The sequence below is a fragment of the Trichoderma virens genome (assembly GCF_000170995.1).
Source record: "Trichoderma virens Gv29-8 chromosome Unknown TRIVIscaffold_92, whole genome shotgun sequence".
Taxonomy (NCBI): Eukaryota; Fungi; Ascomycota; class Sordariomycetes; order Hypocreales; family Hypocreaceae; genus Trichoderma; species Trichoderma virens.
Window position 1 is genome coordinate 1,632,681 of NW_014013657.1, and position 17,800 is coordinate 1,650,480.

The 17,800-nt window shown below is 51.3% G+C and overlaps 4 protein-coding genes across 4 annotated transcripts; all 4 read right to left on the minus strand.

The window, feature by feature from the left end:
- Positions 1-139: 139 nt before the first annotated feature.
- TRIVIDRAFT_74354 (uncharacterized protein) lies at positions 140-2,255 on the minus strand (the record flags this gene model as incomplete). The annotated part of the gene is made up of 2 exons (XM_014094433.1): positions 140-1,995; positions 2,062-2,255. The coding sequence occupies 2 exons, from the start codon at positions 2,253-2,255 to the stop codon at positions 522-524; spliced, it is 1,668 nt and encodes a 555-aa protein (XP_013949908.1).
- Positions 2,256-4,732: 2,477 nt separating this feature from the next.
- TRIVIDRAFT_82523 (uncharacterized protein) lies at positions 4,733-6,151 on the minus strand (the record flags this gene model as incomplete). The annotated part of the gene is made up of 2 exons (XM_014094434.1): positions 4,733-5,518; positions 5,643-6,151. 2 exons carry the CDS (start codon positions 5,804-5,806, stop codon positions 5,128-5,130), a joined length of 555 nt encoding a protein of 184 aa, XP_013949909.1.
- A 2,640-nt stretch (positions 6,152-8,791) lies between these two features.
- Positions 8,792-9,517, minus strand: TRIVIDRAFT_56245 (uncharacterized protein; the record flags this gene model as incomplete). The annotated part of the gene is made up of 3 exons (XM_014094435.1): positions 8,792-9,001; positions 9,114-9,359; positions 9,461-9,517. 3 exons carry the CDS (start codon positions 9,515-9,517, stop codon positions 8,792-8,794), a joined length of 513 nt encoding a protein of 170 aa, XP_013949910.1.
- Positions 9,518-12,551: 3,034 nt separating this feature from the next.
- TRIVIDRAFT_79975 (uncharacterized protein) lies at positions 12,552-17,201 on the minus strand (the record flags this gene model as incomplete). The annotated part of the gene is made up of 11 exons (XM_014094436.1): positions 12,552-12,902; positions 12,961-15,126; positions 15,185-16,063; positions 16,171-16,232; positions 16,320-16,439; positions 16,507-16,538; positions 16,622-16,659; positions 16,715-16,726; positions 16,830-16,837; positions 16,903-16,923; positions 17,021-17,201. 11 exons carry the CDS (start codon positions 17,166-17,168, stop codon positions 12,795-12,797), a joined length of 3,594 nt encoding a protein of 1,197 aa, XP_013949911.1.
- Positions 17,202-17,800: the final 599 nt, after the last annotated feature.

Sequence of the window (17,800 nt, forward strand, 5' to 3'; positions counted from 1 at the left end):
CTTCTTTTTAAACTTTTTGTGTGTTTGTTGTCATATTCTTTTTCTTCTTTTAACTGCAACCCCACGCAGATGTCAAATCTGCCCCGTACAGAGTCAATACAATTCATCTCACAAAGATAAAAGAAAGTCATATCAAAATCCGTGTAAATAGCTTCTTCATCATAGTTACGTTAAAACTTCAATCACCTTGTGTCATACATCCAAAAGCCCCAAGCCATGCTCATCCATATCTTCAAAAGGGTCAAGGCAAACAATGCCCGTCAAAGAATCGTAAAAAGAAACAAACCAAGCGAGCATATCCAAACAATATCGTCATAATGTGAGCAATGATCCAAGCACCGAAACACTAGGTTTTGCCTTGTAAAAAAAGAAAAACACCACTGGACCTCTAACTGGCTACTAATTCGCCTTTTTAAAAACGCCACGCAAAAATGTCCTCAGAATATATGATACACCAACATACATGTCATGCAGATAGAACGGGATTAAACATGAATAGTCGATCATTCGTCAGAAGCTCTTTAGACACCGGTCCAGTTCTGTGGGGACGGGCTGTAGGGCTTGTAGCCGGGGTATCCCTCGTGATCCTCACGCTCGTGAGATTCGCTGGGGCGGCGATCGTAGTTTGGCCCCTCTCGCGTCTGAGGACGGGAATAGCCTGAGCTAAAGTCGAATCCCCCGTTGTTGGTGATGGGAGCCGCGGGAGCATCCTGCACAGCCTTCTGCGGCGCCGGAGTATACGTCCTGTAAGGGACCGGCTTGTTTTGCGGGGCGATGCCAAAGTCGCTCTGGGGGCCTGGGGAGTGTCTTTGGTTCAGGCCGGGGCCAGGAGACTTTCGCATGTTCGGATCTGCGCCATAGTGATCTGGTGAGGAGTGCCCGTCAAGCTCATGAGGGGCAGTCGGCATCTGTGCCGGGCCTGGCGTCATCTGTCGTGGAATGCCGAATCCATTCTGATTGGAAATGGGCGATTGGTGGCCAGGGCTCATTCTCATGCTTGCGGCAGGGGCAGCATGATCGTAGGGCTGGTTGGCACCATACCCATCCGCCACGTGGTTGTCATAGCCTTGCTCATGCCCATTGTAGTTTTGCTCGTGCGCGCCATAGTTCTGCCCATGTCCGTTGTACCCTTGGTCGTGTCCTCCGTAGTTTTGCTCATGTGCTCCATAGGCTTGATTGTGTGCGTTGTAACCTTGGTCGTGTCCGTTGTAACCCTGATCATGAGCACCATAACCCTGATCGTGGGCGACATGGCCTTGATCATGAGCGCCATAGCCTTGATCATGGGCACCATAACCTTGATCATGAGCGGCATATCCTTGGTTTCGAGCACCGTAGCCTTGGTCGTGGGCAGCGTAACCCTGGTCGTGGGCGGCATAACCTTGGTCGTGTCCGCCATATGGGCTAGCAGGCTGGCCATATTGGCCAGGCGAGTTGGTCTGTTGCCGGCCGTATGGGTCATTTCGGCCCATTGGCCTCTGTTGTTGTGGTCCTCGTTGCTGAGGTCCTCCGTACCTGGGGCTGTTCATATTCTGATTCTGCTGAGGAAGAGGCTCTTTCTTGGGCGGCAAATCATCCATTTCGACCTCCTCTTCAAGCACAATTTTCTTTGAGTTGGCCGTTTCCCAGCTTGGCATGGCGGGGAGGGCATCAGCATCATGCTTAGAGACGTCAAACTCGGCGTATTGTGGAGGTCCGTGAGAAGCTTGCGGTGCGAAGGCTGGCACTGTCGTGGGCGCTGGCATGTGAGCTGCCATGGGTGCCTCCTGACGATATCCTCCGTATCCAGATTGCTGGGGATTGTATGGTTCATCGAGGTGTTTGTGGGGCTTTCCACCGGGGGTGTCGCAGCAGCCACAGCAGTTGCCGCAGCACTTGAGGCAGTAGCAGCAGCTGCAGCAACAGGACATACCCAAGCAGGTGCACCGGACAATACAAATGACAATACTGAGAAGGATAAGGCCGCCGATAATCATAAGCGCAATAGCAGGCCACCTGTTGAGGAGTTAGCAATGTCATCCAATTGATAAGCCATCATGTTTCGTTGGTTATTCCACTCACTTGCAATATACGTGGGCCATGCAAGCATCCCAGCTGGAAAAGGCTTGCTTAATTTCTGAGACTTTGTTCTCGCCATCGGCCACGATATCTCGCTTCACGACCTGGGCAGCAAGGCTCCTCGCAACAGTGTCCACCACGGTCTCCCACAACCCGCCGCGAAGGCTTCGGACCATGGCAACGTCGACCGAAGGCATCGTGTATGTTTCGACTTGCGTCTTCGATGTATATGGTGTGGTTGATTCCGGATATAGACGAGTATAAATAAGGTTGGTAGAACGTTTAGATCCAAAATGTCGTCTTTGGCGAACGGTTGTCTAAGTCATGCTCCAATTGGCGAGTCTCGGAAGCGAAATTGGCAGCACAAAGGCGGCTCGTCTTTTTGATATCGGATTCAATGCGCTATTCGATGGGATAATGCAAATGATATGCTATGCTCTCGCAAGTCGAATAAAATAATGCGAAATGTTCTGAAGTATAAAAAATCGTCGCGAATCTAAACAGATAGGCGATGTGTAATTCCGCAAACCACCGCCGGTGCCGCAGAATTGCAGAATCGAAACGTGTTTGGTCAAAAACCAACAAAGAATGGCGTCGCACGTTGCGTACTTTGATACAGCAGCAATATCAACGTGATGTTACCCCTGGCAAAAAATCGCTAGAGGCGTCGTAGCACAGAGGAACAAGTCTCTCTCCGCAAACAAGGATCGTAAAAAGGTGGCCGAAACCGCCCAAAAAATGAAGGATTGGCTACAAAGGCCCGCGCGTAAATGGCGAAACTCGAGATCGAGTGAGAGAAGGGCTGTGCAACCAAAAACGTTGCTTCGTCGAGACGGAGAGGCCAGGCAGTCCTATCCAACAGAAACGCTGACGAAAAGCTCGGGTCGACTTAGCGCGCGCGCACTCGGTTTTGCGTCGTATGCTGGTACCGTCAAGGTGTCGTTTCTTCTTCAATCTTGCTTTCCCAGTAACAGTTGAAATGAGGGGCGGAAACAGAAAAAAATCAGTTCCTAAAAAAGAATGAACGTGGCCTGTTGGTGCAGGGGGCCGAGAAGCAGAAAAAGAATGAAGCCTGGGAAGAGGCAGTTGAAGATGTTTGGGGGAGGGAAAAGGAAGGGCCTGGATCGAAGGAAAAAGAGATCCAACAAGAAGGTTTTGCAAAGGCAGAAAGAGCAGGGGAGAGGAAAAAGAAAATTAATCTGGAGTGAGGCCACGGGCATCGTGCCGCAAGTCCGGCATGGGAAGGGGCACCTGTCGCTCCAGCCGTTTATCACGCATATGCAATGCAGGGAGCTGGGAACGTGCCTTGCAGGGGCGCCGCCGGGGTACCGGTACCTGTCAGGCGGGTTAGGGGTGCCAGCGGCGCCCCGTACTGGATACTTTGGGGCTCCGATTCTGCTGGAGGCAATCTCTTACAGGCACTCGACGGACAGGGACCGGCCCTGACAGGCTGTCCAGGCGGTGCAGGCACTAACGGGCAGAGGTACAGGTACTCGCCGCCCCAGCACGCTATTCCATTGCTGGCGTCTTGCTCAGGTACCCGGCCGGAAGCTCTCGTAATCTCTACCCGTGCCCGTGCTTCAGCCCGCTATCCCACTTGATACAATACACCTAGACAACGAAAAAAAAAAAGCCAAAGGTCCACCGTCATCACGTAAAATAAGCATCGGCAAAGGCAAAAAAAGGGACGCAAATCATCAACGTCATCCGTCGCCAAAAATAAGAGAGCGATAAGATACATAAGATCAAATTGGCTCTGGATTCTCCCCCCTTGTCTCATCGAAATCTGGCTTGCGCCAAGAACGGTAATTGGGACAAGAGGATCCCAATTCGCAATGGGGGCCGCTAGCATCAAACGTCGTGGGGATTGACAGTCAGACCCTCTTTTTCCTTTTTCCTTTTTTTTTCTTTTCTTTCTATTACAGTACTATGTACTTTCCTTTCCTATTCTTGCTCTTTGTTCTGATTGTTATTTGCTTTTCTTTTCTTTTCGTTCCTTTTCTCATCCTCCTCCCCTTTGTTCCACTGCAGCTCACCATTTCCCTCAGCTCACCATTTCCCTCAGCTCAGGCTCCCTGGGCTCTCAGCTCTCAGCCTCCAGCCCTTAGCTTTTCACGGCCCGTCGACCCGGCCTATTCTTGAGCACGCACGCCCCATAACCAACCTATTACAATGCTGTCTTCAGGGTCTCGGCCGGGCAGGAAAAAGGAAATAAAGACAAGAGAGAGAAAAAAAAAGCCACAGTCCTCCCCTGCAGCGTTTCACCGGCACAAGAATAGGCTGCCAGTGCCACCCAATACTGCCAGGTGGATGCAGTTGCCTAGAGCTAGTATTGAAATTTGTAATAAGCGTAAACGATGCCGAGCATGCTGGAGACATTCACTACAGTGCCTCCACACCCACATGTCGAGCGCGAGATGATCATTATGGGAGACTTGTGAATAATGAACATGCATGCGGCATCTGCGGAGCGTCATGTCTCAAGACATCTGATAGGCCTTCGACTGGCACGCAATCCCCGCTGCCGTGCAGGAGAGAGGCCTCCGAGCACTGCCGGGCTTGGCTGCATTGTTGTGACATGTAGACACTGTGAGGAGTGCTCTGGAGAACATCACAATCTCGTCTGTTCAAGATCTTCAAGCAGTCAAGTCACGGCAGTTGTGGTCATTTGGAGGCGTGGTGCGGAACATTCGTATTAAAACTTGACTATCAGATGTGAATGAAATGTACCAGGCCGAAAAAAAATAAGAAAAGAAAGAAAAATACATATACTAGTCTTGGCTCAGCCATTTCAGCCGCATCAAGAAATAGTAGTTCAACGCCACGTCGCATAAGGCATTCGTCAAGGCATATCCTATTCCATCAAGGATCATGGCCTCTCTCATCCCGTTAAAACAGAAAAGCAAAGTTGGATATCAGTCTCCCGCCATCCCCTAGTCCCTACCGAAACGCCGGACTAATCCATTCCATTTGTATCCCTCCCTTTTTTTTCTTCTTTGTGTTTCTTTGTTTCCTTTTTCTTTATGTGTGAAAGAGTCAACTTCCCGCCCGTGCTTGGTTCACGCCTCTTTACTTCCCTGGGGGAGGTCCCGCGGGAGGCTGGTAATGACCATCGGGCTGGTATGCGTGCTGAGGCTGCTGAACACCGTACTGGGGCTGGCCTGTCATGTATCCATCATTGGCATTGAAGGTGGTGCCTGTTGTCTGGTTGGGCACGGGGCCCTGGCCATAAGGCGGAGGGCTAGTATATCCGTATCCTTCGCCATAGGGAGGCTGCTGCTGGCTGTAACCTCCCTGGTTGTATCCAGACTGGTAGTTGTTCATCTCATAGGCGTTGTTGTTGCTGTTGTACTTGTTGCTTCCGGAGGGACGGCCTGCTGGGGCCGCTGGAGGGCCACTGAACCAGCCGGTCCCGTACATGGGCTGGGCGCCACGTCTGCGGTTTCGTCTGGAGATGCACCTGTGGCGACGGCGATTAGTACGAGGTATGCGGAAATGGGGTGCGATGCTAGCAATAAAAACCAGAAGAAGAAAAGAAGAAGTAGAAGATGATGATGAAAGCAAGGGAAGAGGAAACGACTTACAAGCAGAAGAACAAGAGAACCAGAGCGCAAATGATGGCGATGCCCGCGAGCACCCATCTGCCCCAAAAGTACCAGCCACTCTTGCGCCGACATATGATTCCATCAAAGTAATACCCATATCCACACCCGTCATCTCGAGCGAAGAGGTCCATCGTCGGAGCCATGTCTGCAGAATGGAGAAAGAAGCAGAGGTCGATTTGCTTGCCGATGGGCTATGGAGCAGAAAGGTGATGCGAAAAGGAAGAAGAAGAAAAAAGGAGGAGAAATAAAAAAACAAGGTTACGTGTAATGAGTGGTTAGGTTTCGAGGGATGCAGAGTTTAAAATTCGTTGGCTTGGCCGTGTCTTACTTGGCGTGGGCAACAAAGCTGTGACTTGGCTTGTATGACGTTTGAATCCCTGTGAATCAGAAGCCGGCGCCGTTCCCCTCTTTTTATTTTAGATCGAAACGCAGTGACAACAGGTTGTAAGTAGTACAAGTACAAGGTCGTAAGCAGTCTATTATATATGCCAAATGGGCGGGCGAGATAAGAAAGGGAAAGAAAACCCGTCGCATTATATACGAAAGCCCTGCGCACATTTATCGCATTAGAATAAGTCGGTCTTGTCGGCCTTTGGATTCCTCCAGTAGCTCAACAGGGCCAGCAGTGCCACCGCACCAACCCGCCACTCTTGGAGTGATCACTGGGACAGGCGAGTTACAGCACTGCCCGCCGCATTGATGCCAGACCCTCTTGCCTCTTAGCGTGCTTATCCTGAGGTTGTCTTTGTCGCAGCGTGACAGTGATGGCCCATGTCCTGATGATTACAACCCGGCTGTACTGTATTGTTTTTTTTTTTCTTCTTCGCTGAATCAGGCATGTGCCGAAGCGAGCTTTGCCAAAGTACAGGTAAAGGTACAGCCGTGATTTGGACGGCAGAGAAGGAAAAAAGCACACCACCAGCACACCAGCCACAGCGCCCAAGTGCTTCGCAACACGAGCCGAGCTAAACAGAACAAAAAGCATCCGATCAAAAACGCAAACCCCGAAACATGCAACTCCAAAATTCAATTCCAAACCACCACGGCATCCGGCAACAAAGGCTCCGACGTGGCTAGATTTTGGCAGCGCACTATTTTCTATTTCCCACCTCGGCACTCCACTAGCTTGTCAAACCGTTGATAAGGCAATAAGGTTGAAGCTCCGGCCTCTATCGCTTCTTCACTGCTCTCGAACTTTTCTGCTCCGACTCCGTGTGGGGTGGCTGTGCAGCTCCGCTTTCTCTGTATCACATCCAATCACCGCTTGCGGAACAGCTTTCCCCAGTCCGATACAGTGGGCCAGGCTCCAGCACTTTGAGTGGCGCTGTTCGAAAAGCGCAAATCGCATGGAATACCCGCAAAGGGAACACGACCAAGAATCCTCCAGCCAAGGGCCCTGTTCTAGAAGAAACTGAGGATGCGGATTCCATCTGACGTCGGAAGCTAAGCCCTGCATGCAATGACAAATATTGCAGTGTCGCCCTACTCTGCTCTGCCCTGCTCTGCCTTGTTCTCCTCCGTCTTTGCTCCGTCTTTGCGCCGTCTTATCCAGAGCTCCCAGGCACTGCTGCAGTGAATTCCGCTCCCGCTCCTCTCTGGCAGCTTTTTCGTTTAGCAAACGAGGCTGCTCCATAAAACCACCGCCAGCCGGAACCTTAAACCGTGCGACCGATCGATGACGCATTGCGAATCCGGGCGCAAGTCCTGGGCCTGCGCCAAGTAGCCCTTCCCGGCTATGCCCGTATACGCCTCTGCTCTAATACTCTACGCTCTGCTCTGCTCTCAGCTCAGATCAGTGTCATCTTTTGGCTCGGTTCCCTTTCCCTTTACCGAGGAGACTTGCCCAAGCACTTGTAGTTGCTATGAATTAACTAGCACAAGGCCAAGGCCGCTAGGCACAAGAAAAGGCGTATTCCTCCCAAGCTATCAACGCCAAGCCGATATAAATACATGCACCCGGTTCAAGGCGCAACCTCCCGTTATCATCATGTTCAGCTCCCAGCCTTCATCATCTGACTATTCCATTCTGCTCTATCTCGGATCATGCCCTATTCTTACAGTAATTATTGGAATCAGAATACACCAAGCCCTATTTCTGTAAAAGTGCCCTGTCCTGCCGAAAGAGGGTCCCTTTTCTTCCTGCCATAACCGAAATGGGAAGTATTATTCGATTGTTTGACGGCCTCACTTCGTCTTTTTTTTTTTTTTCTCTTTCACTTTCTTTCTTTCTTTTCCATCGGATTTCCGGGACAGGGGTTAAGCCAAACCTCTGCCAGAAAACAAAAGGGCATCGTTTCGAGTATACGCAGCCATCACTGCGTCTGTGCCGATACCGAATCATCTGATGCCGCAACACCCGTCCGGATTTTTCGGCTTGCAAGACTATCCGATTAATCAATCGACGCGGGGTGCTTGTGGTTCTGATGAGTCAATAATACCCACTTCTGTCATTCAATCTGCATCCACGATATTATTTGTTGACCAAATGCTAGAGATGGCACGCCGTTGTATTAGTTGTTTTATATCGTACAGGAGCTCCAAATGTGCTCACTTCACACCCCAGGCGAGAAGAGCTACCAATCAGAGAATCATTCCGTCATTCTCCCAAGAAAAGAAACAAAAAGGAAAAAAGTAAAGAATATAAAAACTAATAGTCGGCTTTGCGCGCGATCAGGACAAACAAAGACGCCTTTTTCTCCCAAGACTCCGTGCTCGATTCCGCTTGTGTAAAGGAGAGTGGCTGTAAGGGGAACCGCCCTTTTGCCGTGTACTCAAAAAACCCAAGAATATCATCCAAAAATACAAAAAAGGAGGGTATAAGAAATAAAAACCCGTCTTCCAAAGTCAACCAACCCCCAGTTCTCCACTGGAGACAAATCTGATTTGCTCGTTCATCGTTGAGAATAACGTATAATTTTAGGCCGTAGGTCGTTTGGCGTCAGGAAAGATGTGTCATTATTTGCCTTTGCCGCCTTGTTTTTCTCGTATGCGAAAAGGGCCTTGGAAAGAGTCCACATGGAAACCCAAGAACCCTTGGTTTGGCTGCAGTCGGCTTTTATGGTTTGCGCTATGCTTTGTGCGCAAACCAAAATAAGGCACAGAAAGGAAAGCGCCGAAAGCATGGTACCTTATACCTTTGGGAAGGAATATCGGTTTCGTCGCATCTCTTCGGCCTTCTTCATGTTGAGCTCGGCGAATTGCTGGGCCTGTTGTCTTTGAGCCAAAGCGTTAATCTTCTCGCGCGCCCTGATGAGGCTGCTGTTGTCCTGCTGCTTGAGCTTGGCGCGAATATCGTACAGGGCCATGAGCGTATTGGCTCGTTCGAGATCGTCATCGTACTAAAGAAAGAGCAAGTCTCTGTTAGCTTTACTTTACAAGTAGCTTGAGTGAAAGCTCTCGTTGTAGCTTTCTCTCTCTTCTGACTTTCAAACAAAAGGTAGCGCGTCTTACATTGGACGGTTGGGGGGTGCCGGGAGTGGAATTGGCGGCAGATCCCGATTTGGGCGAGCTGATGAGAATACGGCGCCCCATCTTGTCAAACTTGGGTTGCATAGCAGCCTCGGAAGACCATGCGCGCCTCAGGCCAGTCGATGGCCTCTCCTTCTGCTGGGAGGATGCATGGGTGTCGTGATTGATGTGTTCGGTCGGGAAGGTGGGGATATTGGCCGTGACAATGGCGGCAGCAGCCTCAGGTTCCTATCGTTTGTACAACAACAGTCAGAATAAAATTAAGATTCTCTTGCGGGCGATGTTGCGGTGGACGCCGGGGATGGGGGGCAACTAATGGTAAGACATACAGCTGCGCCGAGATTGCTCAAGTCGGCGAGGACCTGGGACAGCTGCAGGCTCTCCATTTCGATATCTGTTCCCTCTCGTGCGTTCTATAATTCTGTTCGGTCTCGGAGCGAGGGATCTAGTATGGAGCGCTGCGGTCGGCGGGTTTGGATATTGAGGTTCCTCCTAGCAGGCGCATAAACGGGCAGGATCGCGTGTGCGGCCGGGAGCAGCTGGAAAGTTTAAAAATCGAGCGAGGACGAGGTGCAAAAATCTGCGACCGGACGGAAGCCAATAGGAGCGGTGTTGGTGAGGAGGGAAGTCGAGTCGCAGCGACAGAGCAGGTGGAAGAGCGAGAAGGAGAAGGAGAAAGATGAGGATGAGGATGAGGGAGAATCAAAGATCCAGGAAGAGGAGAAGAAGCCAGGCTGGATGAATGGCCGAAAAAAGTCGAGACAAGTGCTGAAAACAGGAAGCCTGGAGCGGGGATCCGGCAGCTTGCCACCGAATCCATCAAAACTCTGCGCAAAAACTGGAGGTTCCCTGCGTGTTTTTGCGGGGGCTCCAGGGCTCCTAGTCTTCTAGTAGTCTCCCCCAGCGCTGTTGCAGCCCGCTAGGCCCGCTCAGCTCCCCTGCCATTTCTCGGCTCCACAAATCCCGCGTGGGCATTTTCCGTATTCAAAGTTTCAACGAGATCAGATGGAAACACGGAACATCAAATCGTCCATATTTTTTAGTTCCGCTCTTATCAGCAATCGAATCGAATCGCTCAGGTACCTCCAATCGCTGGACCACACCGTTCTGCAGCTTTTCCGTGCTTCCCTTCCATAGGCCCGATCTCTGCAGCTGCTGTCCTCTGGATTGGTAGCATCGGATTGCTATTAGCTCCAGCTTACGGGAGAAGCGCGCATGGATCAACCGGCAGGGAGCTTGGACAGCAACGGGATACCTGCCTGGTACTTGTGCCTGCACCGTACTTGTTACTGCGCGCCTCGTAATACTTGTCAACGGCAGTATAAAGCCCGACCGATAGCGGCAATCGCCTTGCCTCGCTCTGACAGAATGACGGGGAAAGGCTCAGGGGGCCTTGCATGTACGGGCATGACGGGGTAATCACTGCTTTGATAGGTACCTGCACTTGCAGCGTGATGCTGATGGCCGTAGCAATACCTGAGCACGAGACCACCTGCCTGGACAGAATACGAACCGCTACAGCATTACAGAGTACAGACAGTTGAAGACAGCAGCTGTCATGATACGAGTAACCGCTATGCAAACCTCAGCTGATAAAACTGCTGCGTATCTGCATCAACATGGCCCAACCTGTTTTGCGCGCGCATGTTCTTATTTCTTCCGGTTTCCCATGGAAATCCATCCCATCCACCCGGGCGCTACAACTGATGGCCGACGCGGAGTAAGTAGCTTCCCAGTACTGCCACTACCAGGCTGGTACAAGTGCGCCGTCCATTTATCCGGTTTCCAGTCAACAAACAGCATTTGCGCTTCCCCTCACGAACCAAGATATGCTTGCATCTTGCATTAGTACATTCTTTTGCATAAACAGGTTCTTCATTTTCATTCACTGCATCCGATTTGCTTGATTGGTGCCGAATCGGATGCCCTGTGCTGGCTGACATCAGCGTAAGAGACGCCACAGCTTAGTACATGCAGTATACGACGAGACACCGACTTGGAAGAGAGCATAAAGCCCCTTTTAATTCAAGTAGATTCTCTATTGACTAAGATAGGTAGTCAATATCATTACTGAATTGTCACTTGTTATTTATTTATTGGATATAGCATAGGTAGTTTGGTAATTACCAAAAAGTAGTGGTGAATTTACCAGTTCAGTATCTACCTAGTAACAGGTACCAAGAGAGGATACGAACATGTAAGTTGGGTTTGGAGGACAAAGAGGTGATTAACAAAATCATCATTCCAAGCAAAAGTGCCAACGGCGATGTGTACTCAAAAGCCAATTCAAGGGAAATGTATGAGCATGTCCATACAGAATTCGTGGAGAAAATCTAAGAGGAAGAAGAAAGGCATTCACTGTACCAAACAACGCCGGGAAAGAATCTGAGAACAAACTTCACTCGGCTACCCATTCTTGCTTAAACCCCCATCATTACCTTCACAATCTACTACCTAAACTCTCCATTCTATGCAACGTTTTAAATTCTCTGCGAATGGACAAACTCCCCTTCCCTTCAGATCTCCGTAGCTTAGGGACCTACCTAACCTCACCTCCTCCATAATCTCCACCACCCAGCTTGCAAACATGGCCACCCATCCAGCATCCGCACCAAACAAACCCTCCTCTATACCAAAACCCCATCATAGGCAAATCCAAAACAACGTTCCCAATCCAACAAGCCCCCTCTCAAACCTAAACAAACTCTCCACTCGAATCCGAAACACTGCCTCTCGAGCATGGAAATCCTTCCAGGCGCGCTCCCTCGCCAACGACCAACGATACAACCTCTATACCATACTGACCACCAAGAGAATGCGTACCTCAATCTCTCAAACCAGCACTTTACCTTCACCCAAGCCTCGACAACACCCCCCTGAGCAGTCTGCCCCATACCCTGATACCGACCCAATATCTTCGCCCGTAATCCACCAGCACTCCGCCTACGAGCCGCTCTTATGGAATAGAACTGAGCTTCTTCCTCCTATCCCCTGCGTTGCTCTCCCTCTTTCCTATGCTGCCCGCATCATTCCATACAGACCAGGCCACCGCCCAGCCGTGCAATCCCCCTATTATCTGCTAGTTTGTCTCCCTGAGAGCCACACTGATTCTGCTCAACAGCAGGAGCAGCTTGGACACGCCATCCGGGGCCCTATCCGTCACCGCTTATCGCCACTAAATCACCATGCCATCCTATGCAGCCCGTACCGTCCATATTGTGCAACAGTTCCGACTCATCTATCTCCAGGAGACACAGCAAGCTGAGAGCTGTAGAATGACTTAATCACAAGAGACGGACAATCGAGACTCTCTTCAATATGCTTGCTTTCCCTGCTTTATGTCCTTGGTGGTCATATGTTATTTCATAATTACTGTTAATTTACGTTTAGTCAAGACGTATGCGGAACACCTCTTATCTTGCTGGAAAAGTTAAGGGACCTGTATTAAGGGGCCAAATGTTTTACTGGACTTGTATTTCATATCCTTAATGTATAGTCATACTGAATAACGATGCCGATAACCAATTTCTTCTCCATCACACGCCAGCTGTGCTGCTTCTTAGGGGAGTAATTTTTTTTTACCTGTTTGCCCGGTCCAAACAGCCCGTTCATAAGCACCATAGAATTTCAGACAACCCTCCCACATGCGCTTTTGTAACCAACTTAGGACTTTGTGATTCGGCAGACCAAGTCTGAGCCGTCGACAGAGTCGCCCTCCTTGACTTGCAGACTGGCAACCTTTCCACTATGGGGTGCTGAGATAACCATTTCCTGTCGTCACAGTTAGCAACATTCTATCACGGAATTAAAGGGGCAAGGGGAATCGTACCATCTTCATGGCTGACAGAACAGCAAGAGGGTCACCCTTCTTGACTTCAGAGCCTTCGTGAACACGAAGCTCAACCAAAACACCAGACATCGGGGCACCGACCTGGCTGGAGTCACCAGGATCAGCCTTGGGGCGGCTAATGTTCTCAACAGCAGCCTTCTTGTCGGCGACAGTAACCTGTCGGACCTCGCCGTTCATCTCAAAGAAGACCTCACGGAGGCCAGTCTGTTCGCTCAGAGGACCAATGGCAAGGAGCTTAAGAATGAGGACCTTGCCCTTCTCGAGCTCCACGTTAAACTCTTCTCCAATCTCGGGTCGAGAAAGGAAGTATCGAGTTGGCACAACTGACAGGTCGCCAAACTCAGCAGTGATCTTCTTGTAGTCCTCAAAGACCTTGGGGTACATGATGTACGAGGCAATGTCGCACTCGGTGATGGGCGCGCCAAATTTCTTGCCCATTTCACGCTTGACCTTGACAAAGTCGATGGGGTCGAGGTAGAGACCAGGGCGCTTGTCAAGCTTCCGTCGTCCACGGAGGGCATTCGTACGGAGAGGCTCAGGGAAGCCGCCGTAGGGTTGGCCCATCAGACCTTCAAAGAATTCAAGCACCGAGCCGGGGAAGTCGAGCTCGGAAGCACGAGCCTTGACATCCTCGGGAGACAGCTTGTTGGAAACCATGAACTGGGCAAGATCACCAACAACCTTGGAGGTGGGGGTAACCTTGACAATATCGCCAAGCAAGTCGTTGGCATGTTCATAAGCCTTCTTGGTCTCAAGCCACTGAGATCCAAGACCGAGCTGCGAAGCCTGGAACATCATGTTGGTCAGCTGTCCACCAGGAATCTCGTGCTCGTAAACCTCGGGATCGGGTCCGGCAAGATGGGCCTCGAAGGGGGAGTAGAGCAGACGCAGCTGAGACCAGTATGTGTCCAGAGCTCGGACTTGCTTGTGGTCCAGACCGGGGTCAAGATCGGTACCCTCCAAAGAGGCAAGAATGGCGTTGATGCTAGGCTGGGAGGTCATTCCAGAGAGGCTGTCGGTGGCAGCATCGACAGCATCGGCACCAGCCTTGGCACAAGCAACCATGGAGGCAACACCCGTTCCAGCAGAGTCGTGGGTGTGAACGTGGATTGGCAGATCGGGGTACTTCTTGCGGATGCTTCCAATCAGGAGCTCGGCAGCATGGGGCTTCAGCACACCGGCCATATCCTTGATACCGAGAACGTGGATATCGAGGGCAACCAGCTTATCGACAAGGTCAATGTAGTAGGCAAGGTTGTACTTCTTGGTGGGGTTGAGCATATCACCAGACACGCACACGGTACCCTCAACAACACCGCCAGCCTTGTGAACGGCCTTGATACCAACTTCCAGCTGGGTGATGTCGTTCAAGGCATCAAAGACTCGGAAAATGTCGATACCGTTCTTCTTGGCCTGCTCGACAAAGTGGTCAATGGCGTTGTCGGGCAGCGAAGAGTACGCCACACCGTTGGCTCCACGAAGAAGCATCTGGAAGGGGATGTTGGGGACCAGCTCTCGCATTTTGCGCAGACGGTCGAATGAATCCTCGTAGAGGAATCTCAGGGCAACATCAAAAGTGGCACCACCCCAGCACTCCAAACTGTAGAGGTTGTGGAGTGCGTGACTGGTTTCCTTGGCGATGCCGAGGAGATCAATAGTTCGGACTCGGGTAGCCAGCAGAGACTGGTGGGCATCTCGCCATGTGGTGTCCATGAGAAGGGTTCCCTTGTACTCGCGAACAGCCTTGGCAAAGGCCTTAGGACCTTGCTCAAGAATGATCTTTCTCCAACCCTTCTGGCAGGGCTGGCTGACGTCAATCTTCTCGCCAGAGGAAGTGAAGAGCTCAGGGGGGATGATCTCGCCCTTGAACTTGGGCTCACCAATCTGGCCCTTGATAGAGCTGCCGTTGACGGCAACATCTCCAAGGTAGGCCAACAGCTTCTGTGCACGGTTCTGGCCGCCCACGAGGTCGAACAGCTGCGGGGTATCGTCGATGAAGGTTGTCCAGCAATTTCCATCAATAAAAGTAGGGTGGGTCAGAAGAGAAGCGAGGAAGGGAATGTTGGTCTTGACACCGCGAATACGGAACTCAATGAGGGCACGGAGGACCTTTCTGCGGGCAATTTCGTAAGTGCTTCCATGGGCCTATTTGTTGTTAGCAAATGCGTTGCTGAAATGGGGGACTGAAGCAGAGGCTACATACCGTGCACTTGACCAACATGGAGTCGTAGTGAGGAGTGATGACGGCACCAGCAAAGCCGTTGCCACCATCAAGACGAACACCGTTACCACCAGCAGATCGGTAGACCTCGATCTTTCCGGTGTCCGGTCGGAAGTTCTCAGCGGGATCTTCGGTGGTGATACGGCATTGAATAGCAAAGCCACGGGTGGAGATTCGGTCCTGAGTAAGACCAAGCTGGGCAAGAGTAGCACCAGCAGCGATCTGGATCTGGGCAGCGACAATATCAATGCCGGTGATCTCTTCAGTGATGGTGTGCTCGACCTGAATACGGGGGTTGATCTCGATGAAGTAGTAGCGGTTCATCTGGTCAACCAAAAACTCCGCAGTGCCTGCATTGCGGTAGTTGACAGACTTGGCCAGCCTGACGGCATCGTTGAGGATGGCATCGCGGACTTCGGGGGGGAGATCCTTGGCCGGAGCAATCTCGACGACCTTCTGGTGTCGGCGCTGCACGGAGCAGTCACGCTCGTACAAGTGGACAATGTTGCCGTGGTTGTCACCAAGCAGCTGGACCTCAATGTGCTTTGGCTTGTCGAGGAATCGCTCGACGAAGACGGTGCCGTTGCCAAAGGCAGTCTTGGCCTCGGAAGTAGCTCGCTCGAAGCTCTCCTTCAGGCTCTCGGCATCACGAACAACTCGCATACCACGGCCACCACCACCGTAGGCAGCCTTGATGATGATGGGGAAGCCATACTTGTCGGTGAAGGTCTTGACCTCCTCGTACTTCTCAACGGCGCCCTCAGTACCGGGGACGACGGGGACACCAGCTGCAATGGCAAGCTTGCGGGCCGAGACCTTGTCACCAAGGGCATCAATGACATCGGCAGTAGGGCCAACGAACTACAGTGGGCATCAATGTTAGCTGGAATTTTTTTTTTTTTTTTTTTTTTTTTTTTTTTTTTTTTCCTTTAAAAAAAACATTGCTAGAAGAGGTTGTAAAGACTTACAATCAGACCAGCCTTCTCGACGTTGCGGGCGAATTCGGCGTTCTCAGACAGGAAACCGTATCCTAAATGAAATTAGCACCGGAATATGTAAATAAAGAATTATTCCCTCTCAAAAAAGAGAAAAGAAGAACGCAGGGAGAAAAACTAACCAGGATGAACCAGCTGAGCGCCGTGCTCAACAGCAATCTTGATGATCTCGTCGCCAGCGAGATAAGCTCCGACAGGGGTGTACTGGCCTCGCTTGCCAATGACGTAGGCTTCATCGGCCTCTGGGAAAAAGTAGTCAGTACAAGCAGCGCGATGCGGCGGGGCACATGTAAGGTGAGGTCTTCATACTCTGACGGTGCATGGAGAGTCGGTCCTCATAACTTTTGACGAAGAAAAAAAAAGAGTCAGCTGCTGTTTTTGAAGATCGCGTCAAGGTTATTTCATCGAGATTTCTATTATTCACCTGAAGACAGCGATTGTGTGTAATGACAGTTCGTGGGCCTGCGAGGAGGGGTAAGCATTTCTTGCGGCAACGGCGGACAGAGGGACGACTGACTGTTCTGAAAATCTATTCGCGATGCGCAAATGCGCGTTAGTGCAACTGAAATGCGTCGCTACAAGGGGGGATAGGAATAATCATGGCTCGGAGTTGTTTTCCTGGTTCAACGTACTCTGATGGCTGCGAGGGTGTTAGCAAGAACGCGACCAGCTATGGTGGGGTTATTGTATTGAGGTTTGACTTACGGATTTCACCACGGTTGGCAACTATTCAGCGCAGCGGGCACACGTCAGTAACAGGCTCTTGTCGGCTCTGTCTCGCGCCAATTGGCTTGGGCGGGACGCCTCTGAAGCCGCGACTCACCGAGAATCTTCTTCAGTTGCATGATGCTGGAGTTTGCGCGGATGTGGTGGATGGTCTGCGCCTCCTTGGGCTCATCGATGTCGTCGTCCTCGAAGACATCGTTGAAGGTCAGCGCCTGCTGAGGGTGAGGAGACGGAGTGCCAGCCATGGTGGGCAGGTCGGCTCAAGCTCAAGCAAAAGGAAAAGATACTGGCCCAGAAAAAGGATATGAAGAGAGGAAAAGAGAGCAGCTCAACAAAAAGACAGCTCGAGGGAAATGGCCGGATCGGCTGCTTTTTAAGAGAGAACGCAAAAGCTCGGCCGGTTTAGCTTGGGGGGAGGAATGGCTGGCGGGGTGCTGTCGAAGGTGGGGGGTGGGGTCGAGTCACAGAAACGAGCGCCGGGAAAGTCAAAGCTTCAGCGGCTTGTGACGCTGATTGCTTGGGAGAGGAGGTCACTCAACCACTAACTGGGCACTGTGCCTCCCTTCCAGGTTTCCAACGACTAAATTGGTATGGACAGCAGCAGCGGGTGCTATCAAGGTATAGGCAGTTGATACTATCAATCCCATCCATCCATCCATCCACCCATCCATGGCGGGGATCTAACACGCATTTGATCCAACCCAACAGGGCACGCAGAATCCAGGAGCATCTTGATCCCCCGCGGAAGCCAGAACCAAAATCTCCGAGCCACCGCGAGCAGGAGCGAGAGTGGACCGAGCTCAGCAACTCGAGACGCCAAACATGCCGTCGTGACACAGACTCTCTCGACGGGCGCCCACTCTGGCTCGCCCACGCG